The 14,856-nt window shown below is 41.9% G+C and overlaps 1 protein-coding gene across 1 annotated transcript; it reads right to left on the reverse strand.

Annotated features, from left to right (window-relative positions):
* Window positions 1-3,788: 3,788 nt before the first annotated feature.
* On the reverse strand, window positions 3,789-6,502 carry LOC114665991 (thrombomodulin-like). Its single transcript, XM_028820682.2, has one exon. The coding sequence runs from the start codon at window positions 6,316-6,318 to the stop codon at window positions 4,588-4,590; it is 1,731 nt and encodes a 576-aa protein (XP_028676515.2). The 5' UTR covers window positions 6,319-6,502; the 3' UTR covers window positions 3,789-4,587.
* Between the last annotated feature and the right edge of the window lie 8,354 nt (window positions 6,503-14,856).

The raw sequence follows: 14,856 nt of genomic DNA on the forward strand, positions 1-14,856 counted from the left end.
GTATTAATTTAACGAAGTTCTCCCAAAGAGGGCTCTTTCTTGTTTGCAACACAACATACAATTCTCTTTTCTTCTTTCTAATATAACATCATGGTGGTCCTGTAAAGGTGGGATTTTGTGACACTCATTAAATGGAGCACTGGCTCAAAAATCTCAGAGTGACACAAATGCTGTCCTACTCTTCAAATGGGTAACAGAATTTGATGAGCTTCTTCCTAATTTAGGAGACTACTGCCGACCTCAGCAGGGTCTAGGAGAGTTCATGAGCCGTCTTCACTCCCTAAGAGCTGCCAGATGATGGCGCTCAGGCAGAGATCAGCAAGCATCAACAGAACAGCGGAATGTTTTGGAAACGCTGTTAAAAGATAGATATCGATCTGACAGAGGTGGAATAATATTCCAAACAAGTCTTGTATGTTATGTGATTGTGCCATTTACGTACTGTAAAATGAAAGTGTTGGTATCCTTGCATGTAAAATGAATCTTTGCCATAGCGGAGATTTGGGTGTGTAACAATCAACCCTTTGTCAGATGGCATGCACTTTTGCTTTATTTCCATTCACTCACCTGGCATCTGTCTGCCCGTGGGATAAAATCACAGTGCCACCCGGCCTGGGTTAAGTTTTAAGTTTTAGGCAGCCACTAATTGCAAACCTACAGCGAACCCCCCCCCCAAAGTAACCCTCCTTGATCTCTAACTGGCCATGTCGACCTTGATGGTATCTCACAAAAGCGACACTAAATGACTCAAGGCAGCTGCTGGAGGTTTGCCTTTCATTCCACGACATTCCTCTCTTTTTCCCGGAATTTCCTTCTCAGACAGCGGCTCCTCACAGGCAGAAAAATGTAAACAGGACTGCGACAAGCTGAAGTTGGAGAGATAAATAAAAAGGAGATGATGAACAAAGTCTGTAAGAACCCAACAAGCCAAGACACCGCGTGTACCTCCATAAATTATTATCATCAATCATTCTTGGGCCACGTGGCTCACTCATTTGCCTACTTCTCAAATGTCGCGACTGCTCTAGCGGCACAAAATAACCAATAGGGGTGAGGCCGACAAAACTACCCAAAAAACAAATCCCACCTCAAGGCAAGCCTGACCCCAGGAAAAAGAGGAGGTGTAAGGCCTGACTAGGCCTCAGAAGAAAGATCAGACTTTTAAATTAAAAAAGGTGTATTTTATAGGATCTTCTTATCTATGTTATATAGTGCCTTTCACGTGTCTGTCTTTTCATGGATTCAAATTATTTCCCATTGTAAAGTACCTTTTGACATACCTGTCTATGTATGTTATAGTATGTGTCTGTAGGACTAAATCGCTCGCTTTCTCTCTCTCTCTGACATGCCCCCCCCCCCCCCCCCAAACTGACAAATGCTTACTGCATGAAAACTGCTAAACTTCTAAAACATATTATTGCCAATTTCTATCAACTTCCTTATGTATATAATGTCCTAGGGAGTCCCAGCAGCCTGGAGTGTGGTGGCCGCCATCATTCAGTATAATGATTAAGCTTCCTTTTACGTGCCTTGAAAATGCTGGATGGAAATATTTTAATGGCCTTCCTGCACCTTTATTGTTCAGAAGCCACGACACTCTTAATTTATGCCCTCTCAGACGACGTTTGCCTATTCAGGAAGGAAATTTTAATATCCAGCCTTCTCCTTGGTTTGGGAGCTCACACACTGAAAGAAAGAACGAACGAACGAATGAACGAAAGAAAGAAAATGTGCACACTATGAAAGATACCATAATAAGGTAGATATTTTTGAATTTTTGAGAAAGAAAGAAAATTTGCACATTATGAAAGATACTGTAATATCTTTCATAGTGTGCAAATTCTTTCTAAGAATCTTTTTCAAAAATGTCTACCTTATTATAGAAAGAAAGAAAGAAAGAAAGAAAGAAAGAAAGAAAGAAAGAAAGAAAGAAAGAAAGAAGCTTTCAGTTCAGCTGTCATCGCCTTTCCATAATAAAACTGCTTCGACTTTTTTCGGCAAACGGCAATTGAAAAGGTTGACGAGACACGACTGACATCTACAGGTCGCCAGTGGTACTGCACGTCAATTGCAGAATTTTTCAGGCAAAGCTCAACTCCACTTTACTCGTAAATACGCACACAGAAGGGCGCCTATAAAAGATAGAATTGCAGCGGAGTGTTTTTGGGGCATTTTAGAAGAAAACAAATATTGCTACTTTATTTCATTATTATAATGACCTGTCGGATACGAGAGACGGAAGAACGGATTCACCCAACTTATGCCAGACCGCTGCTGTGGCCCTAAAAAAAAAAAAAGACTATTGGCTTCTTCAGTGACGTCTCCACCAGGATTTCTACAGCTTCTGAGCAGCTTCATCCCCCCAACCAACCAGCCAGATCCGCCTCACTCCGCTCTCCGCTCTCTATGAGGGTACAATATCTGCAGCCCCACTTACGCTTTTCACGTAGCTGTTTATTTAGCCCACTTTCTGGGGTATTCCCATGTCCCCTGATGGTCAGTGGCTTCTCGAAGAGTAGGACCCTATCAGGCCTTGACCCAGGGTTGCTACAATAGGCTATCAAATTAAATAACATTTACTGTGATTAGCAAATGCACGTATGAATTTCACTGGACTCTGTACACTTGATAGTAATAACCCTATAAACCTAAATAATGGACACAAACACACACAAGTACTGTAAGAGCCATTTGCTAGTTATTTAAGTTATATAAATGTTTGCCTAAATATTAGTGCATAGCCTATGGGAGGTTCCTACAACCCCCATAAATAAGTTGAATTGAATTGGTATATTCTAACTCTTTCTAGCCTCTCTGACTACAAAGTCTATTCAGTTCGTGACCTGCCTTGCCAGGTGTAAGGCGAAGAGGGCACATGGTTTTAAACTGTGCTAACGTGCCTTGTGTGCCAAGTAACATGAAAGACAACGCACTTTATTGAATGTATCAGCGCCGTACGTTTAAAGCGTACAGAAGAAGTAAAGCATCTTTAAATATAGAAATAACTAAAGTTTGACAAGAAAAGTTTAGAGAAGATAATGTTTCTAATTTTTTGTCTTTAATTCTACGTGTGTAACAACCTTTTTCTTTATTCTTGTGTGGATTGTTTGCTTTGAATTTTCACCAAATATTTTAAAACGAACTTTTGGATTGACAGATTTCTTTCGGTGGGCGTTTTACCCGTGCTTCAACTCGGCTTACAGTCCTGCACTTACACGTACAGACACCCATATGAAAAGAACTATATGAAACCCAGATAGATAAATAAGTATTAAAGACAATATTCAAAAGGATAATTTAAATATGAAGCTATGAAAGGCACCATATAAAAGGCAAATAAGTATAAGCACTAAACAAAAGGATAGATAGATAGATAGATAGATAGATAGATAGATAGATAGATAGATAGATAGATAGATAGATAGATAGATAGATAGATAGATAGATAGATAGATAGATAATGAAAGGACAGATGTTAGTTTGGTAAGACTCCCCACATGCACCTCACACACGTCCCTACAGTGTTATTCCAATCCAAGTCCCGTCCTGGTGCCATAAGACCTTGGACAGAAACCAACCTTAGACAGGATGCCAGTCTATTGCAGATGAAGACTCCCGCATTCTCATGCCCAGACTTATCCATGCTTAACCAATTTTGAGTCATCAGTTTATAATTTTGTAATTTACAGGGAGGAATGTGGAGTAAAGCGTCACAAAGCCAGGGGACTCACCGAGGGCTGTGTGACCCGTGTGGGCTTCAACTGCAGTCTTCCTGCTCAGTAGGGCCACTAAATGCAGATGTTGATTTACTGCTTTATTGCATTTACTTAGAAACTCGGATTCTTTAGCTCACTCACTTTCACTTTATTAAATGTTAATTGCGGTATAAATAATATTTTTGCTCGATAATAAACACAATATAATACAATGTTAAACATTAACAAAGTCATTAAAGCTTTTATAATTCATTTGCTTTTACCGCAGCTTCATACAATTGTCTGAAGATAAAGACATGTGTTTGGACAACTCCCCGAGTGCATTTAAGACCCCCAGTCCTACTTAAGGTGATTTAAAGTATTTAACACATCCTTCCCCCCTCCCTTTTTTTTAAACTACCCCCCCAAAGTGAAGCAGGTGTTCAATAGGCTGGCACAATGCCCATCGCCGATTCCTGATTTTGCCCCACAAGCTGTTTTCAGGTCCCACAAATCCTGAAATTATTATTTTTTTGCTCCACAACGGTTTCAGAATTAAAACTCTAAAGGGCTGTTCGGAGGAAACTTTTAAATTGCTGTCATTCATATTCCCGATGTTTGTTTTCTATCAATGGCTTCCCCGTGAAACCGTAGAGCCAGGTGACTGCACCCCAATCCAAACGTGCCGGTAACCCGAGCAGAATACAAATACTTCCGATATCACATGTTGTAAAGTTTAGTCAGAATTGCTTCCAAACCCGAGTTTGTGCCTTTTTAGGTCACATATACAGGTATGATACGCGTTATAATCCTCTCGTTGCAAGGGGGCATCATTTCCGACAGTCTGTGCCCGAGCCATTAGAGTCCTAGATGTTAGAAGTAGTCCAGAGCGTCACGTATGCGCCTTTAAATCACTTGTGACGAACGAATATTTCCTGATGTATTTCTCGGTGGTGACTTGCTGAAGCCCACCATCCCGGTCCAGTTCGGCGCTCTTGTACTCTGTCGCGGTGTCCCACTTCGCCCTCTGCCTTAACGCTCGGTGCGTACAGAAGATTAAGACCACCAGGATGAGGACACTGATGACAGTCACCAGGAGCGCAACGGGTGAGATCACCGGTTGCTCTTTGACGGGGATGTCCGTGGTCGGGGTCACTTGGTGGACGGTGACAGGAGTGACGCTAGTGGAGGGTAACGCTGTGCACGAAAAGCCGTCGTCTTCCAGCCTGAATCCATGTTCGCAGAGACATACGTAACTCCCAAATGTATTGGTGCAGGTGTGGTCACAGAGCGACTGGCCGTCACATTCGTCGATGTCAATACACACGCCGGTGTCCTCATCCTCTATTATGTACCCATCGGGACACTCGCACAAATTGCCCTCGTTCGGATCGCACATCGCCGGGCACTTTTCCGACTGACAGTGTTTGTCACATTTCGTGGGGTCTTTTCTATTAAGAAGAAATCCTTCGGAACAGGAACACCTGAAACTCCCATGCGTGTTGGTGCACTCCTGTTCACATGGAGCGGATTCGCACTCGTCTCGGTCTTCACACGTGCCACTCACCATTTTCAAGCCCGGTGGGCACGATGAGCCCCTGGCCCTTACCATATCCGAGCTGGGGGCGTAATCTTCACATTTGCCCCTGACCATTTCGAACCCCAGTGGGCAAGTGCATTGAAAGCTACCCGGCGTGTTGACGCAGAGCTGGTCGGCTTTGCAGGCTCGCGCCTCTTTGCATTCATCCACGTCCACGCATTTCGTGCCATCCTGGTCCAGTTTGTAGCCCCCTCGGCACAGGCAGCTGTAACTGTCCTTTTGAGGGACACACACGTGTGCACAGTGGTGGCTCCTGCATGGATCGGGCGCCTCACAGGTCACTTGGTTCTCCTCTAACTGTAGTCCTTCAGGGCAGATGCACTTCGCATTACCCCCCTCCATTGTACACGTGTGGCTGCAACCGCCGTTTTCATGTTGGCAGTCCCAGGGACCTGGTTTCCAATCATTGATGTCACAGTACAGTTTGTACCCAGTGGGTGACATGATTGCTACTGTTCCAGGTGGCAAAGTAGTTTGGCTGTATGTCGTCTGAAAACCTAAAGGTGTGTAGTAGGTAAGCGAGAATCCGTCCAGCTCAGCTGGCTCACAGGTTTTATTAAACCTGAATTCACAGAGAAACCCATCAGCCGCCTCCAGACATGAACTTTCTTCCCACAGCTGATCTTTGGAGATGGAGACACACCTCTGGCCACACTCGGTCGAGTCCTGCGTTTTCCACGACGTGGTGTTCGTAGTTTCCTCTCCGGTTACCCACCGGTACCCACGTAATGCTTTTGAAGGGTCACCACAGCGACCAGCGGGCAGCTCAAGTCCAATCCAGAAGTGACCCTGCAGAGCACCCATAAAGATTGAAATGATGCCGCTCTGCTCCGTCGATCGGACTGTCATCAGGTGGCCCCCTTTAGTCCCGCACACGCCGCTCGCCGTGTCAAAGTCTGCAGCCCCCTGGTGTATCGTGTAGCAGTCACTGAGAATACAAAAGCCATCTCTGGGCGACTCGCTGTCGGCTTGTAACGAGAAAACTGGGAAAGCGACAAACAGCGCCAGTAAGGCTCTGAGCATCTTTGGTGACAGCGCGTGTTACTGAAGAAGAGGAGAAGAACAAGGAGATCGTCGAACCTCCCAGCAGATCTCACTACTTTTGCAAAAGGTAAAGCCGCATTCCTTACGTGATTGTGACTCACCAAAGCCCCGTCCCATCAGCGCCTGCAGAGGAAGGAAGGAAGTTTCGAGCGGGGCTGGGCGAAGGACGCCAGATTTGTTTGGTCAGCTGCCAGGAATAAGAAATCAGAACGCGCGTCCCGGGGGGGCAGGAAGCAACCAATCGAGTGCGTGGGCGGGGCATCGAGCGCCAAGGGATTTGGAATCCGCCTACCTGAGTGCTTCAATTCCCACGGGGCTCACGGTTGGGATTCGAATTACATAAGAAATTCATCGGGGCTGCCGTCTTGAAAGGTGCCTGCCGACAGCACCCGGAATACCAGCGAGGCTGGGAATTGATGCCTGTCGACCACTGATCGGTGTATTAGACCAGCGGTTCTCAAACTGTGCCCCCCCCCCCCACCCCCCAGCAGTACAAGGGGGGCGTTGAACAAATGAACAAGACATCAAAATTAATTTGTTACATTTTTATTTCAAATTTACTGCGGTGGGTTGGCACCCTGCCCGGGATAGGTTCCTGCCTTGTGCCCTGTGTTGGCTGGGATTGGCTCCAGCAGACCCCCGTGACCCTGTGTTCGGATTCAGTGGGTTGGAAAATGGATGGATGGATGGATGGATATTTCAAATTGAAAGTTACAAGCATATAATCACAACGAATGCATTATAACTAAAATTAAAATAAAACATTTCTAAGGCATAGATCTAATGATTACTAACTGACTAGCGGCAGCTTTTATAGTCGCGTATTTTCAATCCAGAAAGTTCGAGATGTATCGGTATCTGTCGCGAACATTCGGGTAACAGCAGATCAGGTGATAATGCGGCACGACTGCACCACATTGGCAGCGTAGCCAATATTGCCACATTGAGTTAAATAATTTACTGCGTATTGGGTGATTTTCATGATACAACTAACAGCGGTATAATATTTGTCGGACGAAAATACGTTCGTCTCGCGCAGATTGACTTCATCGGTGTCCTCGTTTACGAGATTTTTAAAAATTAAAACATATCTATTCATTTCTTTAAATAAAAAAACAATTTAATAAGAATAAATAGTTTATTCTTTGTTTTTGGGATTAGAATTACTACCAAAAACCACACAAGGCATTTTAACAGTTATTAAAGCACTTAAAAAAAATAAATTGCAAATATTTCATCGAAGTTAGCCGAACATGCAAATCTTATGGAAGTAAAAATGATAGGACACCGCACGAGTATCATACCTTTGTTAGTTGTCTCATGGGTTATTCTCATCTATTTTACAGTATATTATGCCCGGGGTGTAGAATTATTCTAGGTTAGAAAAATCGGGGGGGGGGGGGGGGGGGGGGGGGTTTGTTCGAAATACGAAAGTCTGAGAACCGCTGTGTTAGACGGAATCTGTTCACTTGCAGAACACGTGCGGGAGGCTGGCAACTTTACACTTTGGATTTATTTAATGCAGGGGTGACCAGAGTCGTTGCTGGGGGACAGCAGTGGCTGCAGAGTTTTGATCACATTTTTGACCGATAATAAGTCTGATTTAATATCATGCCTTGTTAACTCTGCAGTGTCAGGTTATTCTTAAATCGTAGGTTCTAATGATGTTGTCGAAATGATTGAAGCCTAAAGAGGATGAGTACTTTTCAGCCTTTCATTTTTTTTCTCTTCAAAGTCCTCATAATTATTTTATTAAACCAAATAATGCACGATAAATCCTCGCGGGTGTAAAAGGAAACAATCTGGATGAAGAACTCTTGGCTCCTTTGTCATTTACGTCTTATTGCTTTTAGGGAGCCATTAAAATCAGGCAATGAGGCAATTCATGACTAAAATAAGCATTTAAGGGTTCGAAATCTTAACAAGTGTGACCACAAAAAAGCACACTTGAGCAATAAGCGCTTCGCCAGCAATAAATGACTTATGAAGCAACTGGGTTAACTGGAGCAAAACCCTGTAGCCATTATGCCCCTCAAGGACCACCATTTTTCCTCCCTGTTTTAAAGGGTCCGAGTTTTAAAAAGAAAAATCAATCAAATGAAATTAAATCGGAGCAAAAACTGGTCACTAATTAAGCAAAGGGTTAGAATGAAAACCTGTGGCCACAGGATCGGAGTCTGGCAACCTCTGATGTAAAAGCGTTTTGTGACGGCGCCTTCAGGGCGCTCTATGATGAACGGCGCCACCTAGCGGCCACTCGAAGTACATCGCTACTGAAATGTGCGCCTCGTTATCTGTCGTTAGCGTCAATGCACATCCCTCACAGCAACTTCTGTCAAAAGGAGCAGCTACTTGTATTTACTGCAGTTGCCAACTGTTAAATGTCATTTTGGTTTTCTTATTGAATGGGGAAAATTACTCAATATTATAATTTATTTAAGCAAAAAAAAAAAAAAATACTACTTATGTTATATAGCCCCTTTCACTTGTGTCTGTCTATTGAGGTAAATATTACATAGTGTCTTTCACATACAGCAATTATTATTATTCATAATATTATTATAGCTTTATTATTATACAAATAGCAATCTATATTATTATTATTCATACTAGTATTACACCTTTATTATTACGCATATAGTAATCTGTCTTTCACACGTATCAATCTATCAAGCTTGATATTATACAGTACCTTCCACATCTGTCTATCCATTTATTTCACTGTGCCCTCCATATCTGTCTCTGACATGGTTCTCTCTCTCTCATATAGTGCCTTGCCTGTCTTTGTATCTTTATAAAGTTTGTTTTTACATCTACCTAGAGATCATATCGTGCCTTTCATTCCCACCTGTGAATTTGCGTTTTCTCGCTGTTCTAAACTGCTAAGGCACTTCATGATGATCGTGTCTACTAAGTTTTGGTTGGATAAGCTTTGGAAAGTTGACAACAATGGGAGGAAAACAGACATTTAGAGCTGAAGGAAACGATTGTCTGAGGTGTTGTGCAGGCATCGGGATGCGTAAGGCACAGCTTAGCTGCTTCGAGTGGAAGTGTAAACTGCAGAACTCTCATGGTACTCGGAGAAGTCTCGTCAAGAAAACTTTTTCATGTCACCTTCAGGCAGAAGACTACATAGAAACGGCATTTTCTAATCTGTCAGTTAAGTCTGGTAAGATTTATTAAGTACGCAGGCAGAACAGTCAGATTGTTAGAGTGACATTGGCAGCACTTTTACGGTCGGTTACTATGAAGCCTCGATGGTCACATAAAGTGAGGGTCCTGTTAAAAATCAGGAATTTCGATTCAGTTACTTATGGGGTGGGTTTGGGGTCGAAAGGGGGTCTTTGTGGAATCCCATTACATCAGCCAGACTTTTCTGTCAGTTAATGAGCCAGTTTTACATTATGAAAGAAAGAAAGAAAACCATCCAAACACTTTGAAATAGTGTATATTTTGTAAGGTCCTATAAAATGTCAATTGTACACTAAAACGTCTCAATAATGTTCAAGCTGCAGGTAAAAGTGTGTGTTGGTAAAGGCACATGTTTGTGTACATAGTGAAAGAAAGAAAGAAGAAGAAAGAAAGAAGAAAGAAAGAAAGAAAGAAAGAAAGAGAAGAAAGAAAGAAAGAAAGAAAGAAAGAAAGAAAGAAAGAAAGAAAGAAAGAGAGTTCAAGCACTTAGTAATAGTTTAAATTATGGGAGGGACTATATAAAAGTACATAAAAAGAGCAGTGTCCAAGCATTTAGCCAGTTTTACAAGAAAGAAAGAAAGAAAGAAAGAAAGACTTCTCAAGCGCTTTAAAATAGTATACATTTTGTATGGTACTATAAAAATGTAATCTTACACTAAAAAGATTCAGTGGTATTTTAAAGGCACTTAAACATATATAAAAAGAAAAAAACTAAGCAATCATTTAGTAATATATAATCATGAAATGCACTATATAAAATATTTAAGTTTCGCTTGATTGCTTGGAATGCTGTTTGTTTAATAAAATAAAACACAATAAAAATACAAAGAAAGAAAGAAAGAAAGAAAGAAAGAAAGAAAGAAAGAGATTGTGAATGGTATTCCAGCACTTTATAATGAAGTACGTTATGAAAAACACCCTATAAACATAACTATTAAAACAGAGAAATTAGACAGAGTTCAGATATTCAAATTAGTGTCTACATTATAATATGCACATTAGAAGTATAAACGTTTTCGAGCACTTTGCAAACGAGCATCATGTATGGCACTACATAAATAGTATCCATCCATTTTCCAACCCACTATATCCTAACTACAGTACAGGGTCACGGGGGTCTGCTGGAGCCAATCCCAGTCAACAGAGGGCACAAGGCAGGGAACAAATCCTGGGCAGGACGCCAGCCCACCGCAGATGAATAGTATAATAAAGAAACTGAGGAGTGTTCAAACACTGTAAATGTGTGTTTAAAGAAAGAAAGAAAGAAAGAAAGAAAGAAAGAAAGAAAGCGAGCGTTTGTCTGCCATTTGCCGTAAGTAGTCTGTCCCCATACACGCAATGGCCCTCGTGCTGCTTAGCGCCCCCTAAAGGCGATCACCGTCGTCACGCGCGCCCCGACTCTCCCACGGTCGTCGCTGGCCGTTTCGGGGGTCCGAGTGGTCTCTAAACCGACATAAGTCAAGCTAAACACGAGATGGCCGCGCCAGACAATGAAGAACTGCTTAGGACACGTTTAAAACAAGATTACAAATAAATAAACAGAGAATGAACGTTTATCTCTGAGCGTCACTGGAAACAGATTTTTTTCCTTCTTTTTTGAACTGCCAAATGCGCGCTCGTCTCCAGCTTTGCTTCTCCTCATTAAGACCGCACGGACTCTTTCAAGTTATTTGTAATGCACCACTGACCTCTACAGGCGTCTCTGAGTACTGCAAGTGTTTGTGCCTTTTAACTTCAACAGTCTAGTTCAGGTGTAGGCAAGTCAGTCCTGGTGAGCCACAGTATGTGCAGGTTTTTGTTCCAACCCAGTTCCTTAACGAGAACTCAATTATTGCTGATGAAGCACATATTGCTTAAGTGACATTTTAATGCTTCATTTTAGTGGTCTCGCTTGTTAAGGTTCTCCAACCTTAATTGCTTATTTCAATCTTAAACTGCTGCATTCAGTGTTTTAATTGCTCCTTATTAGCAATAAGATGTAAAAGACAAAGCAGCTAGCAGTTCTCCAGCTAGCTTTTTTCCAATTACATCTGTGTGTGTTCATCATGCACTGTTTGATTTAATAAAACACTTAATAGAAAAATGTGACAGACTGAAAATGATCTGTTTTAGGCTTCATATTATTTGGATGATATCCTTGGAAAGGAAAAAAATCTACGATATAAAAGCCTTACATTGCACAGACTAACAAGCCATGAAATTAAATAAGGTCTGAGATTGGCAATGATTGGTTTCTAATTAAGCAATTGGGTTGAATGAAAACCTGTAGCCACTGCGGCTCACCAGGACCGACGTTGCCGACCCCTGGTCTAGTTGGTAAAACACGCAGTCCTCCTCGACCACTGCAAGGTGAACAGAAAGATGTCGTTATAATGTACGGTAAAAACTCTTAGGGGGACCCCCAGTCTGCTACCCCCCACCCACGGACTGCAATAATAAAGTCATCTAACAATATTAGGATCTGACATGGCTAATTTATCAGCATTACCGCATTTGACTCAGGTGGAATGGACTCTGGCAGTCAGTGTTTGAGTTCTGGGAACCCAGTGGAAATGTGCTGCGAGGGGAACCCGAGTTTGCCGGTATAAGTAAAGTGGCATAAGACGGAGCAGGTCACAGTCCACCGACACCACCACACTGTAACCATGGAAGCAACACAGGACATAGGCGGGGACCACCACTTGGGGGGCTCAAGTCCGTCAGAGAGCAGGCACACTCGCTCTTTTAAGGACACTTTGGGACAAGTAGTGTATAGATGATGGAGCAACAACGTTTAATTACTGCTTTTTATTCGAATAGATGGAGATAAAGAATCTGTCTAATATTTCCAATTAATTCCAATGTAAGTATTATTCTTTGTGTTCCACAAATCGAAGAATTTATTAGACACAATTCTTTTGCGAGCCCCTTCTTTATTTCTTGCAGAGCAAAGAGTTTTTATTCGCTCTCTTCTAGAACAGGTACTGTGTATTAATAAATGTGAAAAACGATCTCTATGACACATCGCAAGATGATATAATTAGGCTCTGGTTTAAAGTACGATTAATAATTAAATTTAAGAACCGTGGGTCGAAAGTAAATACAAATCTGTTTCAAATTCGGCGCTTATGATCAAAACCCCGAAAAGTCGATTTTCAGTGGGTAAAGTAGCTGAACAATCTGTTTTTCTATCCAACAAACGGCCAGCAGAGGGCGACTTGTCATTTCGGCGCCAGAATTGAGCCCCTTGGCTTTAGATGATCTGTTTCTATTGAACTAAACAGCACGCATTTCCCATTTTTGGCTTTCCACAAATTGAAGAGCTCACCGGGAAAAACGAAAGCGCTTTGAGAATGAGAAATGCGCTATATAAATTAAATGTATTATTATTATTATTTATAAATCTCAATACTATAATTAAAATATTTTTGCAAGTAAATTTCCGTATTTCGCTTACAACAAAGATATTCTTATTCTTATAACATGAGTCTTGTAATTTAATCTCGTGTATGTCTCATTGTGTGGCGAGGCAGAAATAAAGCGCAGTCTGTTTCAGGATCTGCAGTTGTGCTGTAAACCCGAATTTGTGACGAAAGTGGCTGAAGTTTGCTTTTATACCACTTGTGGCCAGCAGAGGGCGATCAGATAACAACGACAGGAGATGAACCCCTTGATCTATTTTAGCTGTTATAGTGCCTTTTATATTATATACACGGTCTATAGCACCTTTTATTACTATATAAATATTACAGTGTTTTTATATTGGTGTCTTTGTATAAGGTCTTACCTATCTATTTATAATACAGTGCCTTTCACATCTGTCTTTGTATCTAATATAGCGCTTTAATATTTACAGATTTTGAGAATTCTTTCCACAGCGCAGTTTCCAGCTATTTACCCTTTGACTTACTGTATGTATCCACTGAGCCGCCCTCATTGCTTTTATCAAACACTGCTAAAATAACTGAAAACAAAGTCAGTTTAGAATTACTAATTTTATTAAAGAAACTAGGGGGCTTCCCCCCATGCGCCATCGCTCACCAACCCCCCTGGCATGTGTTACGTGCCAGCCACTTCGTGTCTGTGCCGGTCGCGTTGTGAAGAGCAGGGCTGAATGAACCCCATGGAGACCCGGTCGCTCCTCCGAAACCCCCTCTTAAACGGTGATATAATGGAAAACAAATACGGTTTGTTTTATTTTTTACCTCCTCTTTGCTCGATCAGCTGCTGCTGCTGCTGTGCCATGTGATCTTCATCTCGTATGGCACTTTGCATTTAAAAGCCTGTACATCAGCTGTCCTACTCTTTCTCTTTTATTTCCAGCTCCGGGCCTGGTTAAATCTGTTGGCACAAAGCCTTGTCTCGCAGGACTTGAGTTCTTGATATTTTTTAATTCATAATTTAAATATGGAATACAAATCTGAAAATCTAACAACATCACATTAAAGTTTGATAAATTCTAAAAAGAATGATACCAAACATATATATGTAGGTTTTAAAATAAACCTGATTTAAAGGATGACAAAAAACGTGACATAAAATCGTTGTACTTTTAGACTTAGGATTTTATATACAGAGAATAAATAAATTCCCTGTAAAATGTGTGACAAATAAAAAAAGCATTTTTAAATACATTCACTCAGTTTCATACTTCGTTGCTCAAATGTACATTTACTCATTTGACGGACCATTTTATCCAAAGCGACTTACAAAGGAGGTCAACATAATCGAATAAACATCAGTCTGGGGGACAGTTAGGGAAAAACAAGCGTGACAAACATTAATCTTCACAAGCAGAGAGTTTGAAACCAAAGAAAAGAGCACAAGATTACAGTTTAATGCCGGGAATCGACTTTATAACGTGCGAGTTCAAGGCAGAATGAAAGCGCAGTCCGTGTCAAGATCAGCACTTGCGCTGTACACCCGAATTTGTGGCGAAAGTGGCTAAGAAATCTGCTGTTATTCCACTAGCGGCCAGAAGAGGGAGACTCGACAACCACACGAGACATGAACCATCCATCCATCCATTATTCAGCCCACTATATCCTAACTACAGGGTCACGGAGGTCTACTAGAGCCAATCCCAGCCAACACAGGGTGCAAGGCAGGAAACAAACGCCGGGCAGGGCGCCAGCCCACCACAGGGCGCGCACACACACCAAGCACACACAAACTAAGGACAATTTAGGATCGCCAATGCACCTAACCTGCATGTCTTTGGACTGTGGGAGGAAACCCACGCAGACACGGAGAGAACATGCAAACTCCACGCAGGGAGGACCCGGGAAGCGAACCCAAGAAATGAACCCCTCCATCTATTTACTTATCTAGTATAGTGCCTTTCAT

The sequence above is a fragment of the Erpetoichthys calabaricus genome, chromosome 15 (genome assembly GCF_900747795.2).
Source record: "Erpetoichthys calabaricus chromosome 15, fErpCal1.3, whole genome shotgun sequence".
Taxonomy (NCBI): domain Eukaryota; kingdom Metazoa; phylum Chordata; class Cladistia; order Polypteriformes; family Polypteridae; genus Erpetoichthys; species Erpetoichthys calabaricus.

Coding starts and splice junctions, on each gene's coding strand:
- LOC114665991 (XM_028820682.2), bottom strand. CDS start 6,318: ATGCTCAGAGCCTTACTGGCGCTGTTTGTCGCTTTCCCAGTTTTCTCG.